This window comes from Pseudophryne corroboree, chromosome 4, assembly GCF_028390025.1.
Source record: "Pseudophryne corroboree isolate aPseCor3 chromosome 4, aPseCor3.hap2, whole genome shotgun sequence".
Taxonomy (NCBI): domain Eukaryota; kingdom Metazoa; phylum Chordata; class Amphibia; order Anura; family Myobatrachidae; genus Pseudophryne; species Pseudophryne corroboree.
The window spans coordinates 234,492,028-234,519,581 of record NC_086447.1 but is presented as its reverse complement, the minus strand read 5'-3'; the positions used below and the strand labels follow the sequence as shown (position 1 = coordinate 234,519,581).

Below are 27,554 nucleotides of genomic sequence, written 5' to 3'. Positions count from 1 at the left end.
GGATGAAAAAGAAAATAGGATTTTGGTACTTACCAGGTAAATCCTTTTCTTTGAATCCATAGGGGGCACTGGACGCCCACCCAGAGCAGTTTTACCTGGTTGTGGTAAGTTCAGGGGATCTTATGGTAACACATTCTCACCGATTTATCGGTTATGGTGTCAACTGGTTAGTTGTCAGTTACGTTGTGTCAACTTTATTATCCGTTATGTTATAATGTTATAGGTAATTCTCCATTGTTCATCCTCTCTATCCTGTTCGCCTCAGGAAAAAACACTGAGGTATTCTGGGAGTATGGAGGGGAGGAGAGTTACTGAAATTTTAATATTCAGTGCCCAGTCCTTGCTAACACCGTCCATATCCCAAGAGTACTCCAGTGCCCCCTATGGATTCAAAGAAAAGGATTTACCTGGTAAGTACCAAAATCCTATTTTTTGAACCTGTATTTTCATGTCTCCACAGTCAATCTAGACAAAATATATAAAGAAAAAAAGGATATGCACGTCAACTTACTTGATGCTTCTTCATTTTAGAGTTTACAAAGAGAAAAAGACTCCCCATCTGCGGAAAATTTCCATATGTTCAGACCCCCAAAGGTTTTTTATTTGACATTTTATTACCTCTCCTAAATTTCAATCTATCTTCTGTTTTTCTTTTTTGTGTATATTGAAGTAAAACGTTTTTCATTAGAATTCTGCTTGCAGTAATTCTTACCAGAACAAACGGAAAGTACACAGATTCCCCTTTGTGGATATTTTTTTGTCATTTGAATTGAGTAATACAACAATATGGTCATTTTTGACAATATTATTACATATAAGATGTATGAGAAATAAAACTATGCAGTGTTCTTAGCGCTGTCAGAAAAACATCTTATTTTATATAGAAACATTATTTCTCATATGTGCTTTAGGAGTGTATAAAGGGTGAACTCCATCAGTGTTTCTAGCTGCTTAAGTGTTTGGTAGCGCAGGTGAAGCACATTGTACATATAAGATGTAGTTTTATGTACTATCTCACATACTGAAGTTGGTTCAGAATCGTACGCGCATCGTCTGCCGTTGCAGCCACATCGCATGCTCTGAAATAATTTTGGATATCCGCCTGCATTCTGTGTTGGCCACTGCTCCTATTCATCCACTTATACAAGTAGCCATTATCACTATCAGAGTGTACAGTATGTGCACCAGCCCTTTCTTTGGTGCAAGAGATTTATCTGAAGTCAGACTGATATCTATATACGCCTATCTCTGAATACCCTGTATTTGTGCCTACACATGCATGGAAAAGTTATGTGTTCATGCCCACTTAAGCCACCCAGTCACAAGTGGAGATGCTGCTGAGAGGAGTACAACCCCATACTTGCTCCAGTTGCGTATGTTCACCTATGGCGTATGCATAGTGCAAAGAATTGACTTGTGTGCAACTCTACACAACCCCATAGTATCTAACAGGGGATGCGGTTATGTGACCTACTGCCTGTCACTATACTGGCGCCGAGATCCCGAATGTTGAATAGCCCGACGGTCGTATGTCCACAACACCCATAGAGTGGGAATAGAAGCTGTGGCAAGAGCAGCAAGCCACCGAGCACACTGCGTGGCTAGTGGATCGAGCCTGCAAGGGGCTTCGTTGCACCCCCCCCCCCCCCCTCACCACCGATCTAAAAGCCGGGATCCCGCCGTCAGTAGGGTGACCCGAACCCATCCCCCTAACAGTACACAAAATGCAAAGTTTGGGGAGCATTCCGTTTTCATGGGTATAGCATAGCTTGTAGCCCTGCATACACACGTGTTCCCACTGTCAAGTTATCTTTCAGACATAAGCTGTATTAAACACCCTGCTTGAACAATTATTTGCATTGGTAATTTCATTGGCAAATATTATTGCTAGGAATATATGCAGAAGACTACTGATCGGAGAAAAATATTACACTGCATTTAGATTCAGATATTGTTAAACACAGCGCTTATTGAGCCAATGATGCCACACCTGCAATAATGTGTATTGGCAAAATAGACTTCATTGGGGGATTCCCATTATTGGCTAGTTACGATAATGCTGGCATCATAGGTTTCCCTGCACACATCTATGTGGAGTGAGGTAAAACTTGCAATGGAGTGAGGTAAAACTTGCAATGTAGATGGAATCGAGTTGCTGTTCCGGAGCATCAAATTGTGCTCATCACGCTGAACTGATTTCCTCCATGTACTGTAGGTCTTGTTACATATATATCGGAGAGCAAAAATATATCCACAAAGGTCTGCTACAGTACAGTACAGTCATTTTTAAATATGTATATGTACATATACCTTAAATCCTTCAGTTTTCAAGGTACATTGGGATTCTTTTTCCAATATAAAATGAACCCCTTGCCAGATTCCCATCCCCCACCAAATTTAAAGGACTACCCCTAACAACTAGAACATTGAAAAAGACCCACTGACACTTACATTTATATTAACTTTGTATATAGCTGGGCAGGGGACATGTTAGAGACAAGTTTATTTTGTGATTATCCATCAAAAACTGTCACCTTTGGATTGAAATGTAGTAAAATCAGGCCCATTCTCCCATTTAAGAAATCATGTCACTGTTGACTCGATTTTTGCTATCTAGTCAAACCTATCCTGTTTAGTTTGTACTACTGTATTTTAGGTGGCAATTTTTTATTTTTTATTTATTAGGTTTATATTTTTTTCAAAATGTTTTTGGCTTAATATATTAGGGAGGAAAGTGTTCATCCCGCTCCAATTTCCATATGTGGGAAACAGTAATGCCAGCTACAAAAGATAAAAGTAATAATACATACTGTATATACCATGCCCGGTTGCATCTTTGCAAACTATGTAATTCACTGCTGCATTCTTCTCATTATTTGGCTTTAAATGTAAGCAAATTTATAATCTGTGCTGGCCATGAAACACTCATCTGTTTAGTTTAAAGGAAATAATATATATTTTTTTTTAAACAGAGATTTTTTTTTATCTCTGCTCCACTGAGGATAGGGTGTGGGCTTGCTGGTAAGATCCAAAAACTTTTTCCTCCTTTTTCCAGTTAATGCCTTAATCCCATTTTTTTCCAGACCTTTCATAGATAATTGTGTACTTATTGAATAAATAAATAAATAAATGAAAATGTTAAAAATACCACTTCAAATCAAAACCATTTGGTCTGAGAAAAAATGGCTCAAAGATTTTATTTCTTGCTAATTTTACTTTAGATAATATAGCAATAAATTAACATTTAGTAGTCATTATTTCCATTACAATTTATTTGGCTTTGTAGTACAAAAAAACTATTTACTAAAGTTTCTGAACTTCATGTCAGTTCAATAACACCATTCCAATAATATTACATTTTGAGGCAAAGTACTTTTGTAACAAATTTATTTCATTTCTTATATAGGCCTTTAAACACTTGGATTATATGTATAATGGACAATAATATAGTCTTGCAAAGATTTTCTTCGTCTGATTCTCTAATGTTCCTTTTACCTCTGACAAACAGACTTCATGGGCGAGATGTAATAGGGTCTAAGATAGCGGGAGATGTGGACATGGGCTGGCTGGGCAGGGTGCCATCTGCCCCCCTGGGCCAGGGCAATTTAAGTGTTCCAGGGCCATTTTCTCACTGCATTCCCTGTGAAAAGCTGGGACACTTGCTTGAGTCTGCCCCCCAGGCTGAAAGTTGCCAGCCAGCCCCTGGGTGTGGAATGCCATCTGGTCTCAGACTTTTTTTTTAAAGGGGCAATCACTTGCAAGGCAAAACCGACCTGATTTTGCCTTGTGACTGCCCCTTTAAAAAAAGACTGAGATCGTTCGGCATCACACACCTCCAGCCATCTCGGACTTCATTTCATCCCACCGCATATTCTATTATATCATAAAATGAATCTTCACAAAAGCTCATACTGTATGTTGCTGCCAGATTAATGTCTTCACTAATAGATTTCTAATCATTTGCCTTAGGGTGTTTTCATGTACATAACAAATCGGCATGAATTTGGAAGAATTATTTCAACAGCGAATTACAATTTGACTCACTATAACAACGACCTCTGGCAAATATTTGAAAATCCTGTGGTATGTATTTAAGAGAGCTTTTTGAGTGCACACATGGCATATTGCCATTTTAATGATTCTGTTAATCCTTTACATGTTGCCACTTTAAAGTCCGACAGACCCACTGAAGATGCTAGCCCCACACTGGTAAATTAAGTTAGAAATTTGTGTGTCTTTATTTATTACTGTTCTAATCTGATTTTGAATAAGACAGATCTCTCCTCATGGATGCAAATTGTGATTTTTACCATACAGAGCATGTACAGAAGGGAGTTTACACATTTTGGCATACCTAATATTGATTCTCAGTCAGTTGGATCTCTGCCAGAGCTTGCTTTGCATGAAATGGGCTAAAATTGGGCTGCAACATGCAAATGAACGGTCTCTTGTGGAGTCATGGGAGTGCCATGGGTATTTAGCTGAAGCTCTGTTCAATTCTGATTTCATATACATCATGTGCAGCATCTGTAGCAGAGGTGATATTAAATCATTTACAGTTTTAAATGATTAATCCACGTTTTTGTGTTTTAGTCCTGCAGTTGATTGACCGTTACCTCCACTAAGGGGGAATTCAAGTAGCCGCGATTGCAGCCCACCGACAGCCCTTACCTGGGATTTTTTTTCCTGGGCCTCAGCAGGTTCCGACAAAAAAAAAATCTGTTAAGTACAGTTGCCTGTTTTCACGAATTGTGTTAACGCACAAATAAGAAAATGTAATGGCCGCAAAAAATGGGCTGCAATTGAATAGCCCAAAGTTAAAAAGTGTGAATAAGCTTGAGGTTACATCCATTTTTCACAACTGTTAAATTATTGAGACTAATTGAATTCCCTCCATGGGGGTAAATTTACTAAGATTCGTAAGTCTCCCGATTTGGTGGGAGAATAATCAAGAATGACATCGAAAGTGTAAAACTGCAACTTTTTGAATTTGTTACGATGGATTTACTAAGCTGCCGTATTTTGCCTTTTCGGGTTTTCCGATGTCGATGTCATTCGTTTTTTTTTTCAGTTTTTTACGGCAGTGATTAGCAAAACACTGCCGACTTTTTTACAATGAATCTCGGCCGGATCTGTGTGATCCGTGCTGGGGTTCATTTTTTTTTTTTTTTTTTTTTTTAATTAAACACTGTAAAATCCTTAAAAAAAATTGCGTGGGGTCCCCCATCCTAAGCATAACCAGCCTCGGGCTCTTTGAGCCGATCCTGGTTGCAGAAATATGGGTAAAAAAATGACAGGGGTTCCCCCATATTTAAGCAACCAGCATCGGGCTCTGCGCTTGGTCCTGGTTCCAAAAATACGGGGGACAAAAAGAGTAGGGGTCCCCCGTATTTTTAAAACCAGCACCGGGCTCCACTAGCTGGACAGATAATGCCACAGCCGGGGGTCACTTTGATATAGTGCCCTGCGGCCGTGGCATCAAAAATCCAACTAGTCACCCCTGGCCGGGGTACCCTGGGGGAGTGGGGACCCCTTCAATCAAGGGGTCCCCCCCCCCCAGCCACCCAAGGGCCAGGGGTGAAGCCCGAGGCTGTCCCCCCCCATCCATTGGGCTGCGGATGGGGAGGCTGATAGCCTTTTGTGATAATGAAAAGATATTGTTTTTAGTAGCAGTACTACAAGGCCCAGCAAGCCTCCCCCGCATGCTGGTACTTGGAGAACCACAAGTACCAGCATGCGACGGAAAAACGGGCCCGCTGGTACCTGTAGTACTACTACTAAAAAAATACCCAAAAAAAGACAAGACACACACACCGTGAAAGTAAAGATTTATTACATACATGCACACAAACATACATACATACTTACCTTATGTTCACACGCAGGTCGGTCCTCTTCTCCAGTAGAATCCAAGGGGTACCTGTTGAATAAATTCTACTCACCAGATCGCGGGTCCCAGGGTCCTCGGGGCATCCATTTGTAATCCACGTACTTGCATAAAATAAGAAAACGGAAAGCCGAGCCACGAACTGAAAGGGGCCCCATGTTTTCACATGGGCCCCCTTTCCCCGAATGCCAGAAACCCACTCTGACTGATGTCTAAGTGGGTTTCTTCAGCCAATCAGGGAGCGCCACGTTGTAGCACTCTCCTGATCGGCTGTGTGCTCCTGTACTGTCTGACAGGCGGCACACGGCAGTGTTACAATGTAGCGCCTATGCGCTCCATTGTAACCAATGGTGGGAACTTTCTGCCCTGCGGTTGACCTAAAGTGACGTCACCGCTGAGCAGAAAGTTCCCACCATTGGTTACAATGGAGCGCATAGGCGCTACATTGTAACACTGCCGTGTGCCGCCTGTCAGACAGTACAGGAGCACACAGCCGATCAGGAGAGTGCTACAACGTGGCGCTCCCTGATTGGCTGAAGAAACCCACTTAGACATCAGTCAGAGTGGGTTTCTGGCATTCGGGGAAAGGGGGCCCATGTGAAAACATGGGGCCCCTTTCAGTTCGTGGCTCGGCTTTCCGTTTTCTTATTTTATGCAAGTACGTGGATTACAAATGGATGCCCCGAGGACCCTGGGACCCGCGATCTGGTGAGTAGAATTTATTCAACAGGTACCCCTTGGATTCTACTGGAGAAGAGGACCGACCTGCGTGTGAACATAAGGTAAGTATGTATGTATGATTGTGTGCATGTATGTAATAAATCTTTACTTTCACGGTGTGTGTGTCTTGTCTTTTTTGGGGTATTTTTTTAGTAGTAGTACTACAGGTACCAGCGGGCCCGTTTTTCCGTCGCATGCTGGTACTTGTGGTTCTCCAAGTACCAGCATGCGGGGGAGGCTTGCTGGGCCTTGTAGTACTGCTACTAAAAACAATATCTTTTCATTATCACAAAAGGCTATCAGCCTCCCCATCCGCAGCCCATTGGATGGGGGGGGACAGCCTCGGGCTTCACCCCTGGCCCTTGGGTGGCTGGGGGGGGGGGACCCCTTGATTGAAGGGGTCCCCACTCCCCCAGGGTACCCCGGCCAGGGGTGACTAGTTGGATTTTTGATGCCACGGCCGCAGGGCACTATATAAAAGTGACCCCCGGCTGTGGCATTATCTGTCCAGCTAGTGGAGCCCGGTGCTGGTTTTAAAAATACGGGGGACCCCTACTCTTTTTGTCCCCCGTATTTTTGGAGCCAGGACCAGGCGCAGAGCCCGATGCTGGTTGCTTAAATATGGGGGAACCCCTGTCAATTTTTTCCCCATATTTCTGCAACCAGGATCGGCTCAAAGAGCCCGAGGCTGGTTATGCTTAGGAGGGGGGACCCCACGCAATTTTTTTTAATAAAATAACAACTTTCCCACCCCTTCCCACTGATATACATGCACGGATCTCATGGATCCGTGCATGCCTATCCAATCACGGAAAAAAAAAAGCAGGTCTGTTTTTTTTTAGCACTTTTTTACGAGTTGTAATTTTTCACGGCAGTGTTTGTTTTTTTTTTGCTGTGCACTTCTTAGTAAATTACCGAGATTCATACTTAAACAGCCGCGTTTTGACCGATGGTGTATTCATTCGTAATTTTTTTCTTGGACTTGCAAAAAATTACGAATGCCCTCATCACTGCCGTGATTATTGCTTAGTAAATTACCGAGATGACACTTTGATGAAAAAACGGCATCTCGGTCAAAATCGGGACCTTAGTAAATTTACCCCTTAGTCTGCAAATTGTTTCAAAATTAAATACAATTTCTTGAATTCGTTATTATGGGCATTTACCAGTCATTGTACTGCAACTTCATTTATTTACAGTGGTTATCCATTTAATGGAAGAAATAAAGCAAATCAATGGGTTGAGTATCGTTATCATTATGTATGAAAAAATGATCTTGCATGAGCTATGCAATGGCATCAGTTTTAATTTTAAGTGTATTGCATAGGACGTTTAATGTTTTAATACTTTACATGAACATTCTAAAGCAATTTGTACTGAAGAAAATACTTGTAAAACAAGTATAACATATAATTTGGGTTTTATTTGTAAATTGTATATTATAGTTTTTAACACGTGTCTCATTAAATGCTTTTTGTCCTGTACTATTAATAAGGTGAGGTTTACTTAAATATTTCTTTTAGAGTAAAATATGTTTTCATTTTTTTCAGGATTGGAAACTGAAGTATATAAATGCCAACTACTCAAGGATCTTTACTGATAACATCGTTTTAGAGGTAATAAAGCTGTATTTCAAAAGCATTTGGTAACATTATCTTTGTTGGCCAAATAAGCAATGAATCACAAGCATTTGACACAAACAAAACAGCTTTATGTAGAGTGTTTTGCAACAATATGCACAAAAATAAATCTGTTATGTTGTATTGATAGAGCAGAAAGTAATCACATTACCATGTATATGACTTGACCACAGTATAAGCAATGTTCTGTATGTGTGAGATCTTGCGATAAATGATGGTGTATTCAGTGCCAGGAATAAATGGATTCATCTATATTAGTATGCAAGGTAGATTGCTGGTTTAAGACTTGGCAATTATAGTCAACACACTGTGGTGTTCATGCAGATTCGTTTGCAAAATAGGCATAAATGACATTAAAAAATAATGCAAAGGAAAATAGTGTATTTTCTCACATATGTTATCACTTATGCCTCTGCATAAGCACTTAGTTTACATTGAGTCAACTCCTTCAGTGTGTATTTGAAACTGCTCTGTAGAAGGTGCAACCGACAAAACTGCTGAGAGCACGGGCAGGTCTCAATACTGAGTAGGGAGGGTATGGTCGGGGGCATGACCATGCACTGCCAGGTGCCGTTTGAAGAAGCTCTGTTGAATACTGAGTGATGACGTGGCTAAGCCATCTTGGAGGTATGAATTCTCCTACAGTACAGACAGAGGGTATCTGTCCATCTAGAAGCCCCTGGCAACAGATACACCCACTCTACTAACATGGGTGTGATGGTTGTAGAATGTTTGAGATGCATTTCAGGACCCCTGTGGCCCAGCTGAGGTAGGAGCGTGTGTAAAGCTAGGAGGTCTGATGAGGTGTAGGCTCATGGAGTGGAGAGTGCAGGAGCTTGAGTTGCTGAAGGTGTCCGAGGCAGTCCTGGCAATGCTGAGACAGTAGAAAACAGGACCAGAATGCTAGTTCTGAATACTTGGAACTGGTGAAGGAACTCAGGAGCTGTATACAGTATTATTGAACCTGGAGTCAGAACACAGAACTCAAGAAGGAACCAGATTCTTACGTATCCAGGTCTCATGACTGCTGCAGCCAGCAGCCTGGGACTACTCTGGTCCAGAGCTAGAATTGTATTCAGGATCCAAGACTCAGAGAGGAAGCAGAGACACACTACCCAGGACCACCAGCTAACCAGCCAGAAGGATCTGGAACGTGAACACTACACCACCCTGGAATCAGACCCTTGACCCACAGTACAACCCTTAGTAAGTAACATAGGATAGGGGAGCCAAATGTAACACCAGCATGTGGAGTAGCCAGAAGGACAGAATGGAAGTCTCTGTAAGCACTAGCTGTAGAAGACACTGCCAAGGACATCCACAGTAAATGTTGTTCAGTGGATGGTAAACAGCTATAGATGATAAACTGCGGATGCAGCTCCATGCAGTAGGAACCCAGACGAGTGACCCAAGCTGTATAGGTTCATTGATGTAGGCAGGGAGTAGTTGACAAGTATCAGGCTCTTGGGCTGGCTATGGTGAGCTGGTGCAGAGCAGGTTTGGAAGCTGAATGGAATACAGCAGCGCTGGTCAATGGACAACAGCAGGAAATGGCTTGACGGATACTATCAGCAGCTATCTGGAACATGTACAGGAGTACCTAGGCCTGGGCACCAGAAACTATCCCAGAATGAAGAATTCCTCTGACAATGTGCAGCAGTCCAGAGCAGGTTTAAATAGGAAGTACTGAAAGTTCTTCGGCTGCTTGAATATTGTGAGCACGGCTGTAGTGCTGGAATCAGTTAAGAGACCCATGGGGAAATCCAATATGGCCATGCCAATGCAGCCAACTGCTTTGTTTACAAATGTATTTGAGCAGCATGGCAATGCTGCAATGGACCAAATGCTTTGTGGAGAATGATCATGTGACAGTGCTGGGTATGGTATGTAGTGCGAAGACCCCAGTTTGTGCATACAGATGGGTCCAGGGTTATCTTGACTAGTTTTCTGCGCCTAGGCACAACATGACTTATTAGCCTAAACCCTTCATCTATTGTTCTCAGCTGCAATACAATACAGAGGACAATACAGCAGGGGATTAAGTCCGACTGTCCAGTCTCAGTTAATCCTATTAAAGATCAAGATAAACGTGGACCCATCTGTATATGCGTGTAATTGTTTACATTTGTGTGAACATGCACTTACAGAACTTTGCATTCACACACAGGTAGCTTTATCAATTATAAGGTTTGATATGTACAAAATGCATGTGGTCTGCAGTCGTGGATAAGCGTGTGCTTGCTTTCTGATAATGTGCAGAGCTAAATCCATTAATATACACTACAAAGCTGTCACAGTACTCACTCTGTATCAGCATGTTGTCTGTGAGAAATGGAACTTGTGAAATACAGGCAGACAGATATGCTGAGTGAGGGAGTATGACCTACCCGAGCCTGGAATGTTTGGAAAGGCCTAGGTTCAGGTCGGAGCTCTCAATGGCCCTACAGGCAGGATGTAATGTGTGGGGAAAGCTAAGATGTGAACCTCCATATAGACTGTGGGCTGCATTGCATGATTGTAATGTATAGAGAAGGTGTAATAAAATAGGATTTTAATAACCTACTGGTAAATCCTTTTCTCGTAGTCCATAGAGGATGCTGGGGTCCATTTTAGTACCATGGGGTATAGACGGTTCCCTCTATGCCCCTCCTCCAAACCTCAGTATAGGAACTGTGCCCGAGGAGACATACATATTCGAGAGAGGATTTACTAATAAACTTATGGCGAGATTCACACCAGCTCACACCATATACAAGAAAACATGTCGGTTAACATGGCCTTTAACATAACTCATGCCAACCAGCATGTATAACGTAACCGCAACAGCTGTCAACATCTAAACATAAGTTAATCAGCAGAAAAAATGGAGCACTGGGCGGGCACCCAGCATCCTCTACGGACTACGAGAAAAGGATTTACCGGTAGGTTATTAAAATCCTATTTTCTCTTGCGTCCTAGAGGATGCTGAGGTCCATTTTAGTACCATGGGGATATACCAAAGCTCCCAGTACGGGCGGGAAAGTGCTAATGTTCCTGCAGAACTGACTGACCAAATTTTAGGTCGTCAACAGCCAAGGTGTCAAACTTATAAAACTTAACAAACGTGTTTGCACCTGACCAAGTAGCAGCTCGGCAGATTTGCAATGCCGAGACACCCCGGGCAGCCGCCCAGGACGAACCCAGTTTCCTTGTAGAGTGGGCTTTTACCGAAGTCGGTAACGGCAATCCTGCCGTGGAATGAGCGTGCTGAATGGTACCTCTGATCCAGCGCGCAATAGTCTGCTTAGAAGCAGGACCCCCAATCTTGTTGGGATCATAGAGGACAAAGATTCTTTTTTCCTTATACTAAATGTTCTTGCGACATAAGTCCTCAACACTCTGATGACATCCAAGGACTTTGGGACGGCTGAGGTGTCAGAAGCCACTGGCACCACCACTGGTCGGTTGATATGAAAAGAAGACACAACCTTCGGAAGAAAGTGCTGACGTGTTCTCAGTTCAGCCTTATCTTCATGAAATATTAAGTAAGGACTCTTGTGTGACAGAGCTCCTAACTCAGAAACTCGTCTGCCTGAGGCCAAGGCCAACAGCATGACCACTTTTTAAGTGAGAAACTTCAACTCTACCTCTTGTAGAGGCTCAAACCAGTCCGATTTAAGGAACTGCAACACCACATTAAGATCCGATGGCGACGCAGGAGGCACAAAGGGAGGTTGGATGCGCAGAACCCCTTTCACGAAGGTCTGGACCTCAGGAAGAGAAGCCAATTGTTTCTGAAAGAAAACTGACAGGGCCGAAATCTGAACCTTGATAGATCCTAATCTCAATCCAGCATCCACACCCGCCTGTAGAAATGGGAGAAGTCGTCCTAATTGAAACTCCACCGCAGGAGAATTCTTGGATTCACACCAAGATACATATTTTCTCCAAATCTGATGGTAATGTTTGGACGTTACCCCTTTCTTGGCCAGAATAAGTGTGGGAAATACTTCATTGGGAATACCCTTACAGGCTAGGATTTGGCGCTCAACAGCCATGCCGTCAAACGCAGCCGCGGTAAGTCCTGATAAACTAACGGCCCCTACTGAAGCAGGTCCTCGCGATGAGGAAGAGGCCGAGGATCTTCCAGTAATAACTCTTGAAGATCTGGATACCAATCCCTCCTTGGCCAATCTGGAGCAATGAGTATTGCTCGAACTCTTGTTCATCTGATGATCTTGAGAACTTTTGGAATAAGTGGAAGTGGAGGGAACAGATACACAGACTGAAACACCCACTGGGTCACCAGTGCATCTATCGTTATTGCTTGTGGGTCTCTGGACCTGGAACAATATTTCTGAAGCTTCTTGTTGAGGCGTGATGCCATCATATCCACTTGAGGAACGCCCCAACGACTTGCCACCTCCGCAAAGACTTCTGGGTGGAGGCCCCATTCTCCTGGATGGAGATCGTGTCTGCTGAAAGAGAATCCCGGATCCACTCCCGGAATGAAAATTGCCGACAGAGCTTTGCATGTCTTTCTACCCAGAGGAGTATCTTTGTCACCTCTGCCATTGCCGCACTGCTTTTTGTTCCTCCTTGACGGTATATGTAAGCTACTGCCGTTACATTGTCTGACTGGATCTATATGGGATGACCTTGAAGAAGATGTGCCGCCTGATGAAGACTGTTGTACACAGCTCTCATTTCCAGAATGTTTATGTGAAGTCGAGTTTCTTGACATGACCACCTTCCTTGGAAGCTTTCGGCTTGCGTGACTGCTCCCCATCCTCGGAGACTTGCATCCGTGGTCACCAGGATCCATGTTTGAATCCCGAACCTGCGTCCCTCCAGGAGGTGAGACATTTGTAGCCACCACAGGAGCGAAATTCTGGCTTTTGCTGACAAGATTATCTTTTGATGCATGTTGATATGCGACCCGGACCACTTGTCCAGTAGGTCCCACTGGAAGACCCTGGCATGGAATCGTCCATATTGTAGCGCCTCGTAAGCTGATACCATTTTCCCCAACAGGCGAATGCACTGATGAATTGATACTGTTCTTGGTCTCAAAAGTTGTTTGACCATGCTCTGGATCTCCTGAGCCTTTTCCACCGGTAGAAATACTTTCTGTACCTCGGTGTCCAGTATCATTCCCAAAAATGATAACCTCATCGTCGGTTCCAACTGAGATTTTGGAAAGTTGATGATCCAACCATGCTGTTGAAGTACCATCAGGGATAACTCTTATGTTCTGGATTAGCTTGTCCCTGGATCTCACTTTTATGAGGAGATCATCCAGGTATAGAATTATGTTGACTCCTTGTTTGCGAAGGAGAACCATCATCTCCGCCATCACCTTGGTGAATATTCTCGGAGCCGTGGAGAGCCCGAACGGTAATGTCTGGAATTGGTAGTGGCAATCCTGAACTGCAAACCTCAGGTATGCTTGATGTGGCGGGTAAATGGGGACATGCAAGTAAGCATCCTTGATGTCCACTGACACCAGAAATTCCTTTTCTTCCAAGCTGGAAATCACCACTCTCAAGGATTCCATCTTGAATTTGAATTTTTTTAAATAAAGATTCAGAGATTTTAGGTTTAAAATCGGCTTGACCAAGCCATCCGGCTTCGGTACTACAAACAGGCTTGAATAAATCCTTGATTCCTTTGAACCAAGGCAATTACTTTGTCTGGACATAATTTGTGTATTGCATTCAGGACATTTGCGCTGTCCTGAGCAGAAACTGGTAAGGCTGATTTGAAAAATCGGCATGGGGGAAGGTCTTGAAATTCCAACTTGTAACCTTGGGATATTATCTGTAAAATCCAAGGATCCAGGTCTGAGCGGAGCCAGACCTGGTTGAAAAATAGTAGACGTGCCCCCACCCGATCGCACTCCCGCAGGGGAGCCCCAGTGTCATGCTGTGGTTTTTGCAGAAAGTAGTTGCTGACTTCTGCTCTTGGGAGCCTGAGGGTGTTGTAGGTTTTCTACCTTTTCCTCTCCCTTTTCCTGTGAAAAAAGGGGTACTTTTAGCCTTTCTGTACTTGTTGGGCCGAAAGGACTGCATAGTATGAGAATGATATACTTTTTTAGCCGGCGTAGCTGCCGACGGCAGATATGCTGACTTGTCAATGTAGTAGTTGATATCATGGCATCTAATTTCTCTCCAAAGAGGGCCTCACCATTGTATGGGAGCGCCTCAATATTTCTTTTGGATTCTGCGTCAGCATTCCATTGGCATATCCAGAGCGCCCTGCGGGTTGAAACCGCCATAGCAGAGGCACATGAGCCCAGTAAGCCTACGTCCTTCATAGCCTCAACCAAATAACCTGCAGAATCTTTGATATGACCTAGAATTTGCAGCATGTCATCTTTATCGACCGTGTCAATATTAACAATCAAGTTATCTGCCCACTTTTTGACTGCGTTACCTACCCACGCAGAAGCAATTGTGGGCCTGAGCAAAGTACCTGTAGCAACATAGATGGACTTTAAAGTCGTCTCTAATTTGCGGTCAGCAGGTTCTTTTAATGAAGCTGACCCTGGGGCAGGCAAAATTATGTTCTTTGAAAACCTAGAAACTGAGGTGTCTATCATTGGGGGTGACTCCCACTTACTCCTATCCTCTTCTGGGAAAGGGTACGCTACCCGCAACCTTTTAGGGATAGCAAATTTATTTTCCAGGTTAGCCCAGGATTCCTCAAAAAATGTATTTAAATCCTTAGACGGAGGAAAAGTCACCACCTGTTTTTTATTTAATTTAAAATAATCTTTTTCCTCAGGTGGAGGTGTTGTGTCAGGAAATTCCAACACCTCTTTTATAGTAACTGTTATACATTGAATACTCTTAGCTAGTTTGGAGTCTACCCCCCTCAAATCCCCAGTGTCGGAATCTGTGTCAGTGTCCATTTGCATAATTTGGGCCAGGGACCTTTTCTGGGAACTGGAGGGGTCCCGAGTGGATGATGTGGAACAATCAGCAAATAAAGCATTTTCTACAGACTGTCTCCAATGCTTTGTCTGTTCCTCAGACTCAGAGAATTTCTTCGCTAGTTTAGCCATATTACTCTGCAGCTTTCTCACCCACACAGGCTCAGAACACTCTTGTGCCTCTAACATGAGTTCCTCTGGGGAAGAGCTTTCTTTAGACATGTTACACGTGTGTATAGTCACACCACTCACACATGGGAGCTAATGGGGACAGACCTACACTAATGTCTGTCAGAGGGACCCAGAGGGAATTGCCAGTCCACACCACGCGCCCTATATGTAATACATACAATGAATATACATATATACCAAAACAGCGCTTTTTATCCAATGTGAAGCCCGCAGACTTCAATAAATGATGTGCTCCCCTCCCCTTTTATAACACCCTGGTACTTGTATCAGCGATGTGTGAGGAGAAGCAGGATCGGCGCTCCGGCGTCTCTGTGAGGAGAAAATGGCACCAATTCAGTGTTACAAGCAATTCTGAGGTGAAGCCCCGCTCCCTGTAATGGCGCGGTTCAGCCACAGTAATATTTATACTGGCGGGGGTAGTGAATATCAGCGGCTCCCATGTATGTATATTTTGCCAGTGAGAGTAAGGATTTATCATGTCCCTCAGAGCGCCCCCCCCCCCTCGCGCTCTGCACCCTGTGCTGAGAGACATATTGCTGCGCAGCGTCCCGTGCTGCGCTGGTACCTTTATGCCGCCATGATGACCGGAGGGCCCCTCTCTACAGGTCTCCGGTAAATACTCACCAGCCTTCTGACTTCTGGCTCTGTTAGGGGGTGGCGGCAGTGCTGTGGGAGTGAGCAGCAGCCAGGCAAGGGCTGTGTTCAGTACCTTTCAGGAGCTAATGGTGTCCTGTCAGCGGAAGCAGAGCCATTAAACTGAGAAGTTGGTTCCTACTTCCACCCCTAAGTCCCACGAAGTAGGGAAGCTGTTGCCAGCAGCTTCCCTGTAAAATAAAAAACCTAACAAAGTATTTTCCAGCAGAACTCTGTAGAGCTCCACTGGTGTGCATCCAGTCTCCCGGGCACATTTTCTAAACTGAGGTCTGGAGGAGGGGCATTGAGGGAGGAGCCAGTTCACACTGTTGAAAAGTCTTAAAGTGCCGAAGGCTCCTGCGGAACCGTCTATACCCCATGGTACTAAAATGGACCCCAGCATCCTCTAGGACATAAGAGAAAATGGAATATTTTAGCTTGGCATTGTCATTGTATATCGCAGTCTTACATTTATTGTTTTGTTTTGACCTTTACAGCCATGCCCAGATGTGTTTTGGTTTCCAGTTTTTTCTGAACAGGCCTGTGATGAAATTGTAGAGGAAATGGAGCACTTTGGACAATGGTCCGGCTCAAAGAACAGTGTAAGTAACAGGGTTGCCTCATGCTGGTAAGGGCCAGAGATGTACTTTCTCAGTGTTCCTCTGCACTGAAACTAAGTGACATTGTATTATCTTAATGGGAAATGGTCTATTTTCTTATGTTTGTCATTAGGATATACGAATAGCTGGAGGATATGAGAATGTTCCAACAGATGATATTCACATGAGCCAGATTGGGATGGAGAATGAGTGGCTTCACTTCATTAGAGAATACATTGCTCCTGTAACACTGAAAGTATTTGCTGGCTATTACACCAAAGTAAGAACTTCTTAAACTTATCATTAACTTGTTTTATATTAAAAGTATCACAATGAAACACAATAAATGTGTATTTATGAGATCTTTGCTATTAAGTTTGATTAGAAGTTGAATTCTAAGTTTACTACGTATAGTATTAACTGATATACAAAGAGAAAAGATAACTCCTTTTTATGGGGCACTCTTACTACTAATCTAAAACTTAACTTTTATTGAAATTGGACTCACATTGACATACTACATAAAACATATAATCAAATGAGACAATTAGTGGTGTGACTAGCTATGCCTCCAGAAATATCTCCCTGTGACATCCTTCTCACTGTATCAATTATAATATCCTAATTGTTACAAATTGTCCATAATTATTATTAAGTTCTACTGCTGTAGATGATTATTTGTAGGGAAACTGTTCTATGGTCTGCTACCAGAAACAAAGTTTCAAAGTACAAATGTAGCCATTTATCCTATGTAACACAGGTGATTAGTATCATAGAGCTGATGATAATCCCTAAAGATAACTGTTAGTTCAAGCAGCTATCACGGTACACATGTAAATGAACATACGCTAGGGCTGAGTTTTTTAGTCAGTTGATAGTATACAAATAATATGCAGGTAAACTAAATTGGACAATTGTAAAGATAGAAAAAGAAAAAAGAGAAAGGGAAAATGTCAGAAGGAAGACGGGGAGGAATAGGTGACTAAATTGCCCGGTTTCTGCTTTCGGAAATCTGCTAAAAAGCATCGAATTTCCAATGAGAGAACCACATGGAGCATATGCACCACTCCCAAGACCTGTATCTGCTGTTAACTTTTTCTGCCCAGTTGAGGGCAAAGTTAATGAGAGTGCAGGGGAGAGGTCCCTAGTCAGTATATAACACCTGTATTGCTGACTGCTTGTAATACAGGTGTTATATACTGACTAGGGACCTCTCCCCTGCACTCTCATTAACTTTGCCCTCAACTGGGCAGAAAAAGTTAACAGCAGATACAGGTCTTGGGAGTGGTGCATATGCTCCAGGTGGTTCTCTCATTGGAAATTCGATGCTTTTTAGCAGATTTCCGAAAGCAGAAACCAGGCATTTAGTCACCTATTCTTCCCCGTCTTCCTTCTGACATTTTCCCTTTCTCTTTTTCTATCTTTACAATTGTCCAATTTAGTTTACCTGCATATTATTTGTATACTATCAACTGACTAAAAAACTCAGCCATAGCGTATGTTCATTTACATGTGTACCGTGATAGCTGCTTGAACTAAGTTATCTTTGGGGATTATCATCAGCTCTATGATACTAATCACCTGTGTTACATAGGATAAATGGCTACATTTGTACTTGGAAACTTTGTTTCTGGTAGCAGACCATAGAACAGTTTCCCTACAAATAATCATCTACAGCAGTAGAACTTAATAATAATTATGGACAATTTGTAACAATTAGGATATTATAATTGATACAGTGAGAAGGATGTCACAGGGAGATATTTCTGGAGGCATAGCTAGTCACACCACTAATTGTCTCATTTGATTATATGTTTTATGTAGTATGTCAATGTGAGTCCAATTTCAATAAAAGTTAAGTTTTAGATTAGTAGTAAGAGTGCCCCATAAAAAGGAGTTGTCTTTTTTCTTTGTATATCAGTCGATTTGTTCTTTACAACTCAAGGGAGCACCGCCGTTTTTTCTATTTGTTAATTTAGAATTCTATTTCCCCCATAAGTAGTGGGCATCATTGTGTAATAAGATATTGTTATTTCTGTATTCCGGCTCATATGTATACTATACCTATATAAGGGTAGCTCAGTGCGCTATTTCCCCCACAACCAATCCAGTGTCGTACGTATAGTATTACCTAAGCCCAGACAGCTAGAAACCTTTTTAGTGGGAAACAAAGGGTTGTTCCAGCCTACAGACTACAGCATCTGCTCCGTAACCGCAACACCAGGTAGCACAGAGGGATATTTACTTCTCTAATTTGGCATAAGTTTCTCCATCCGAGCACATGTGATGAAAGAACTAGATGAATTATTTTATAGATAACTGTAATGTGGAAGAACATTTAGTGAGGAACACACCTTTGGCAAGTGTTAAATGTCACGTTGTCTGATGCAGATAAGAGGTGTGAGCCCCACAGTGTACTTAGTATTCAGCCTGTTAAATATCTATTGTTAGTTTAGACTTGGTGGACTCTAATCTAAAAATGTTGGCAAAGTTTAATTTACTTTTTTTTCCCATTATTTTGACCAGCCCGTTTAGATTACATACAAACATGGCCACAGAGAGCTGTGTCGGGCCTGGGTAATGTGTGGGGTGTATCCTAATCATGGAGGCGTGGCCACACACCTCTAAAAAAAAATGTGCAAAAAAGCATTTGTTGCGCTGTGAAGGGCAGATTTGGGGGGTAAGGGGGCGACTATCAGTACAATCGTGTCCCCCCCCCCCCCACACACACACACACACATCAGGTACAAGCAAAGGAGATTGCTGTTGCTCTCAGCTCACCTTTTACCCACTGCTGCCAGTGACAGGTAAGAGAGGATGATGGGGAAGAGAACCTATGCCCATTTAATTAGTACCCGCTTCACTCCCTTTCTGGATACAAATCGTGTAGCTGCCATTTAAACAAATGGTGCAAATGCTTATAGCCTTATGTTTCACACAAACACACCTTCCTTTCATGGCTCCTGGTCTCATCCATTTGCCTCGCAGCTTTTCAGGACACCAATGTCACAAGGAAATGAGCAGGGTTTGAGGTATGGCAGTAAAAGGAATACTATACCCCTACTGTATTTTTTCTGAGCTCATTGTCTAGCATAACTATACCTGGTCTTCCAGTCCATGCCTTTATACTGGTCAGAGAACTTCATCATGCTGAAAGACCTTTATTATGGTGAAGGTACACTATATATATATATATATATATATATATATATATATATAGCTAATTTATCGTAACTACTTGCCATTTCAATTAAAGACATAACAAATAATTTGATATTCTTTTCCAAAGGGCCGTGCATTTCTTAATTTTGTGGTAAAATATACTCCAGAGCGACAAGCATACCTGAGGCCACACCATGATGCTTCAACGTTTACCATAAACATAGCTCTCAACACCAAAGACACAGATTTTCAGGTAATTTTCTTACATTTACGGAAGCCATCTCCCCGTTAATCATGGCATTTTTCCATGATGGGGCGGGGCTAAATGACGTGAGAGCCCGGCTCTGTCCCCCGAAGTGGCCAGCAGCGTCTACTCTCCGGGCTTCTCCCAAATAGAAGACCCAAATATTTGGCAAGTATGGTGGACAGCTACACCTACAAATGTGTCCACTGACATCTAGCCTCCCAGCATGTTAAACAGTCCTTATAGTCACGCCATAAGTGTATTTTCATATGACTTTTTCCATTAGATTGAAAGATGATGCAAATATGACGCACAAGCAGGTTTTGCGGATTCAAATGATATGCAGCATGCCTGTATTCTGTGTGCGACTGTGGCTGTATCTGCATAAGAAATGCTACACTACAGTGTTTTCTGAGGAAAAACTGTAACATTGCATTTTCGAATGCAGATACAGGTGTGGTTACACACAGAATAGAGGCATGCTGCATATCATTTTAATCAGGTTTTAATGATATCCAGGCTTCAGAACAGATGGTTACATCAAAATAACTGAGGTACTAATTAAGTCTCCCGTGCTCAAGCTTGGATATCAATAAACCTGGACTGTTAGTGTGCCTCGAGGACCAATGTTGGGAAAACCTAGATTGAAGATATCCACAAAACATGACCTGTTGGTGATACTTGTGGATTGGAGTTGAGAACCACTGCTCTAATGGAATATTTGTTTGACCTAATATTGTGTTATAGAATATAGGGAGCCCTGACATTATTAAAAGGGAGCTTACACTGTGGTTTTTGCAACTGGAGTACTCGTTCTATACATTACTCTGTAGTATAATAAGTATAATTCTGTTTATGAGCTATTGGCCGCAGGGTAAAAGAGTATTAGGTAGATCTAAAAACAAAGGTGGAGACAGCAACCACATTTTAGCTACAAATGATGTGTATAAAATGACAGTTTTTATTAAATGTATACCTATGCAAGTGAGATACTAGCTACAAGTAACAGGCAGGTAGAGATTGTGGGGGATATATGGGAAGGGGCCCCAGAGATTGTGGGGGAAAAGGTAAACATAATTTGCTATGCGCGGGATACATTTTTGTTGATAAAATCTATATATAGTTATCCTGTTAAATTCATGAACGGGAAGAACATTGGGTCTGTATCTGAGTTAGTGTGGCTACTTTCAACCTTATGCTTATATCTGCCCATCTTATCCGCCCATCTTTATGCAGAAGGGTGCGCCACCCGCTGTTTTTCCGTCCACAGCTGCCATCATTTATATAAAAGGCCTGTCTGAAACAGGCATCCTATCCCATCTCCAGTCTGAAACAGGCATCCCATTTCCATCCTCCAAATGAGCACAGAAGTTATCGTAGACTCCCATGAGACCAGCCTTTCCTATGCGGCTGCACAGTAACCGCTCAGTTGGCGCCCAGAAATGACCATTTCATGCAGAGAGGTCAGTCAAAGGATGGATAAGTCCATCTGTGCTTTCAGTCTCTGTCTGTGGGCATATGCATGGCACAGTGTGTACACAGTTGTTAATTTCTTTCTATTGCGCATGCGCCATTTGCAGATATCTGTGAGATCCATCTGCATTTGGACCAATTCAGAATAAGGCTCTTTGTGTATTTTGTGCTCAGGTGTTCAAAGTAACCCTCCATAATAAGTTAGAAAGTATGCAGTCATTATATGACGTGTGGCATAGATGGAACCCGAGACCACATACTAATGCTGAAGTAGTAAAACTAGCATAAGAAATGATGCATCACATTTCCTGCACTATAAACATATGTAACATGTAAGATTTCTCCTTAATTGTGTGTATAACTATCGATCTATCTATCTAAATAACTAATGACTCAAAAAACTAAAAATATGTTTTTTTAAAAATGTATTTCTATCTTCCTGCAGGGCGGAGGTTGCAGATTTTTTAGATACAACTGCTCCATAGATGCCCCAATTAAAGGGTGGAGCTTTATGCACCCGGGCCGACTCACACACTTACATGAAGGGCTTCCTGTTACCAATGGCACCAGATATATTGCAGTGTCCTTTATTGATCCCTAGACTTTGGCAGACTCCTGGACCCAGCGGCAAATACTTGGCATTTTTAAAGAATAGGTTTTTATTTATAGAAGTTTTTTTCCAAATCAAAGTATTTACTACTGTTAATAAAATAACAGAAAAGAAAATGGTGTATTGGCAACTGTAAAAATGTGCAGTGTTTCATGGTCTGTAGGTTAAATCACTCGCTATAACTGTATTTTAGAACTACAAATCCAAGAATTCTCAGATAGCTAGTGTAAATCTAATATGATAGTGACACATGCTTCTCAATTGCTATGGTTTTAAAATTTTTACTAGTGTTACTGGCCTGAAGTCATGAGCATTCAATTTTCCGCTTATCGGTTCAGCAAGAACTAGTGACAGTGCCTCGTACATCACTGATGTCACTATTTCACAGCGATGTCACTAATTTGTGGGGTAACGCAATAAGCGGTGAGGTGTTCTATTAGTGACCGGTACACTGTAAATTATAACCATTTCTTTTCAGTTATACAGTTTATACAGAGTGCAGGGAATAACCCTGCTATAAATTTACATTTTAAATGATTTTTTTTTATTAAATTATCTAATGTTCACATTTTTATTTGCACTACAGTCCTTTTTTTTCATTGCTTTTAGTATTTGAGATGTCACAAAAATTGAGTCTGCAATCAAAACTGATTTTGCCACAAAAGAGCTGTCAAAGTAGATATATTTATTGTGGCAAACTTTCTTTGTATTAAAAAAACAAAATGACTATGATTAGGTATTTTTGCACAGTGATTTACTTTACAGATGGTGTTACTTTTTTAGTCAAATTGGTTCAATCAAATTATCTGCGAAAACATTGCGGGTGCGAGTTATTGCAGCTGTATGCCGCACTTACGGTACCGCCGACTTGTGGTACTGGGGCACTAAAAGGGGGCCGCAAGTGGTGCGAGTCTGTGTAGCATTGCCGGCATTTCAACGCCATGGCAACAGCAACTTGCACCCTTTACGGGTAATTAGATTGACCCCAATGAATCTCTGTGCATTGCATTACAAGTCATCAGCAGGAACAGATTATTTTGCAAATCTGTACACCCAGAAACATTGTTGTAACTCCAGTGTTGTTTTTTCTTATTCTAACAGAGAACTGCTTACAGTCAGATAAAGCAATTTTTTTTAAAATTTTTTTTATTTTTCGTTCAAAAACAGCTGGGGCGCCACATAGGTCATACCTCTGGTGTAGGCTGTATTTAGAAAAGCTGATGTGCTACATTCTCAACTTTTTATATATATTTTTTAATTAAAACAAAATAAAAAATTGCAATTTGCTATAGTACAGCTGTTTAAGGACATCTTTGTTATTCTAGGTAAAGGAAGCAAATGAAAATTTTGTAAATTAATGAAGTTGTCCAAAAATATTTGTACATTTTTTTTATTGTTTGTGTGTATGTGTAGGGGCTTAGATGGGTGACAGCTTGTGCCTTAAATACAACAACTGTTTATTGTCGCATGGTGAGATTCATTTTAGAAGTTCATAGCTTATTTTTTTACTTTTTTATTTACAGCCCTCTACACTTGGTAAAATAGCATGGTCTTTTGAAACCAACCTCTTAGCTTTGTTTAGAATATACATGTGAATTTTACCTTAATAGACGTAATCCTGTTTGGCCTTTCTTTTAGTGTTTAGACACAGAACATAGCACGTGTCAGCAAGCTAATCCATGATTAGGTGATAAGGTCTTCCAGCACATGACCAACATGATAAATTACCGAATGCCCTTTCTATTCATATACCGTAAGAGATTTAGGTGCTGATGCAAAGTTGAATGTAAGCCTATTTATGGAGCATACCTCACATGCTTTCACTCTGCATATCCTCTGAAACTGAGAATATACAAGTATGGGAGATGTGGCATTGTAAACCTTTCAGTGGTGTCTGTACTTACAACTAAATATATGTACCCGAGTTGTAACCAATGGCGGCTCCAGATAAGGGAGCCATACCAACTGTCTCCCCAAACATTGGCAAATGCCGCCAGCGGTGATTCACTGACAGTTGGTGTGGCTCCCCTATTTGAAATTTGGGCTGTGCTGTAGCCCCACCTCTAGAGCCGCCAATTGTTGTAATGGAGTATTCTCAAGTAGTCAATTTCTGTGAGGAAGTGCCAATGCAACTGCATCCAATGCAGAGTTTGACACACAGAAGGACGTATATTTTGCATCGATTTTCAGCTGCAAACAGCTACTGATGATAATAATGACTTAGCAAACTAAGCATTCATATAGGGCAATGGGTGCATCGCAAGATGCATACAGCTCTGTATCCGGGCGATTATACACATTTTCAATGCACGCAATTTGGGAATAACATATGCCCAATTTACTTCCAACTCTGCATCAGGGCCTTGGGGGTAGATTTATCAAACCTTCTAAAGAGGACATGTAGCGAAGTTGCCCCTAGCAAACCAATCCGTTTCTATCTAGATTAGACTGTAATTGATAAATGATAGCTTTAAAAGGTTTGGTTGCTAGACGCATATACGTCACTTGTCCTCTTTTGAAGGTTTGATACACCCATTCCCCCTCACAGAATAGGCAGTTACACTGAGACTAGTCAAACCAATATTATGCTTCAGTTTTTGAGCAACTAAGGTGCCTGAAATATGTCTATAGAGTCCGTGTAACCGACGGCTTTCTCTGCAATGTTTTGTATTCTTCAACTGCAAAGTGCCTGTTTCTTACCTTCCCACGGGACTTACTAGTCACCTTTCCATCTGATATGTATTCATTGTAAGAAGGACAATCAGATTTTAGAAACATTTGTACATTTGAAAAATATGCGGCATAACTGAATAAGTTTTATGAATCTTTCAGTCTACTTGAATTGTATGTGGAGCCTGCTGTTAAGTGTTCATGTTTGTCATATAAGGTGCTCTTCTTTTTTATTTTTTTTTAAAGCAAAACAAAACCAAATCACACATGGTGCAAATCTAACAAATTGTATTTATGTGCAGTACTTGAAGAGAACAACCTTAATGTCAGTGATGTCAAGAATTTGTGATAAATAAATGTTAATTTAAAATGTCTTCTTGTTGTTTTTTGTCTCTCATTAGTGACCATTAAAGCAAGGCTAGTATAATTTTCAAACTACAGTGAGAATTGCAAGTGTGTAATATATGTGCACTTGTTATCACCTGTCATGGCTCTCCAAATATTATTAGTAAGGATTACAATTGGTTTTAATTGAAGATAAATGTTTGAGGTAAGTCTTCGAACTGTTTCATACAGTAATGGGCCCTACACACTGCCAGATAACAGTGAACGATATGAACGTTCTCGTTCATTAATGAACGAGAACATGTTCATATCGTTCAGTGTGTAGGCACCAAGGATGAACGATGTGCGGCCCCGCACTCGTTCATCGTTGGTGCCCCGTCGCTTATGCATGCAGGCCAATATGAACAATCTTGTACATATTAGCATGCACTGCTATGGAGCCGGGTAGAGTGAAGAAACTTCACTCCCCCCTGCTGCCGGGTCACCCGTCTGCCGTATCGGCCGTCGGGCAGCTCGGCAGTAACAGTGAATAAACGTGAATTCTTGAATTAGATTGGGTGCCTGGTCATATATATTAGGATATCAAAATAACACCAAAAAAACTAGCACACCAACTTGCATTGTAGGAAATGAGATTTATGGTAAGAAACTTACCCTTGTTAAATCTCTTTCTGCGAGGTACACTGGATTCCACAGGGAATAACATCGGGGTGTAGAGTAGGATTTTGATCCGAGGCACCAACAGGCTAAAAGCTTTGACTGTTCCCAGGATGCACAGCGCCGCCTCCTCTATATCCAGGCACTGGAGCTCAGTTTTGTTAACCAGTCCAATGCAGTAGCAGGTAAAAGAGATGACAACAGTTAGTAGCCACAGACCTCACATTCTCTCAACAGGAGAAGGTATCTGCGGCTAATGCCATACCAACCCAAAGAAGCTAAGTGCGTCAGGGCAGGCGCCCTGTGGAATCCAGTGTACCTCGCAGAAAGATTTAACAAGGGTAAGTTCTTACCATAAATCTCCTTTTCTGCAGCAGGGTACACTGGTATTCCACAGGAAATAACATCGGAGATGTGTATAAGTAGTTCCTCATGGGAGGGGATGCACTGTAGCAGGCACAATAACCCGGCGTCCAAAGGAAGCATCCTAGGAGGCGGAAGTATCAAAGGCATAGAACCTTATGAACGTGTTCACTGAGGACCACGCAGCCGCCTTGCACAATTGCTCAAGGGTTGCACCACGGCGGGCCGCCCAAGAAGATCCAACAGACCTAGTAGAATGGGCTTTGATGGTAGCAGGAACTGGAAAACCAGCCTGTACATAAGCTTGTGCAATCACCATTCTAATCCATCTGGCCAGGGTCTGCTTATTCGTAGGCTTATTCGTAGGCCAGCCACGTTTGTGAAAACCAAAAAGTACAAAGAGAGAATCAGACTTCTAATGGAGGCTGTCCTCTTCACAAAGATACGGAGAGCCCGTACCATATCCAAAGACCGCTCTTTGGAGGACAAATCACGAGAGATAAGGGCCGGAACCACAATCTCTTGGTTAAGGTGGAAAGAAGACACCACCTTAGGTAGATAACCAGGGAGCGTTCTAAGAACTGCCTGGTCACGGTGAAAAATCAGAAGGGGAGACCTACAGGATCAGGCACCCAAGTCTGAAACCCGTCTAGCAGAGGCAATAGCCAGTAAAAAAAAGACCTTAAGCGTAAGCCATTTGAGGTCCACAGACTCAAGAGGTTCAAACGGAGACTCTTGTAGGGCATTCAGAACAACCGACAAATCCCAAGGAGCCACAGGGAGGTTGAATCCGAAGAACACCCTGAGTGAATGTGTGAACATCAGGAAGAGTCGCAATTTTTCTCTGAAACCAAACCGACAAGGCAGAAACATGAACCTTGGAGGAGGCCAGACTGGAAGGCCTAAGTCCAGGCCCTGTTGCAGAAAGCCAAAAGATTGGCAGTACTGAACTTGAAAGCGGCACACCAGGTGAAGTAAGAATTCCAGACCCTATGATAAATCTGGGAAGAAGCCGGCTTACGGGCCTTCAACATAGTTTGAATGACCGCCTCAGAAAAACCTTTGGCTTTCAGGACTGACGCTTCAAGAGCCACGCCGTCAAAGCCAGCCGGGTCAAATCCTGGTAGACACAGGGGCCCTGAACAAGGAGGTCTGGTCATTGCGGAAGCAGAAGAGGACGCTCTAACGAGAGACCCTGTAGGTCTGAGAACCAATGCCATCTGGGCCATGCTGGAGCGATCAGAAGTAGGATTCCTTCCTCTTGCTTGAATTTCCTTATAACTCTGGGCAAGAGTGACACCGGCGGGAACACGTACGGCAGCCGAAAGTTCCATGGAAGTGCCAGTGCGTCCAGGATCCCTTGTCCTTGCTCCGAAGACCGGAACCTTGTGATTGTGTCGAGACGCCATCAGGTCTACATCTGGTAGGCCCCACTTGTCCATTATG

The 27,554-nt window shown here is 42.3% G+C and overlaps 1 protein-coding gene across 2 annotated transcripts in view; it reads left to right on the top strand.

The window, feature by feature from the left end:
* The window catches only part of PLOD2 (procollagen-lysine,2-oxoglutarate 5-dioxygenase 2), a 246,394-nt gene extending 221,279 nt beyond the window's left edge, over window positions 1–25,115 (top strand). Inside the window, exons 14-20 of one of the 2 annotated variants that reach the window (XM_063915968.1) lie at window positions 532–594; window positions 3,970–4,083; window positions 8,158–8,223; window positions 16,483–16,587; window positions 16,718–16,864; window positions 19,874–19,999; window positions 21,909–25,115. In XM_063915968.1, the coding sequence (XP_063772038.1) occupies window positions 532–594; window positions 3,970–4,083; window positions 8,158–8,223; window positions 16,483–16,587; window positions 16,718–16,864; window positions 19,874–19,999; window positions 21,909–22,064 (777 nt within the window). In that variant the 3' untranslated portion in view covers window positions 22,065–25,115. The remainder of the gene's footprint in view (window positions 1–531; window positions 595–3,969; window positions 4,084–8,157; window positions 8,224–16,482; window positions 16,588–16,717; window positions 16,865–19,873; window positions 20,000–21,908) is intronic. The other variant, XM_063915969.1, reaches the window with a different exon arrangement.
* Window positions 25,116–27,554: the final 2,439 nt, after the last annotated feature.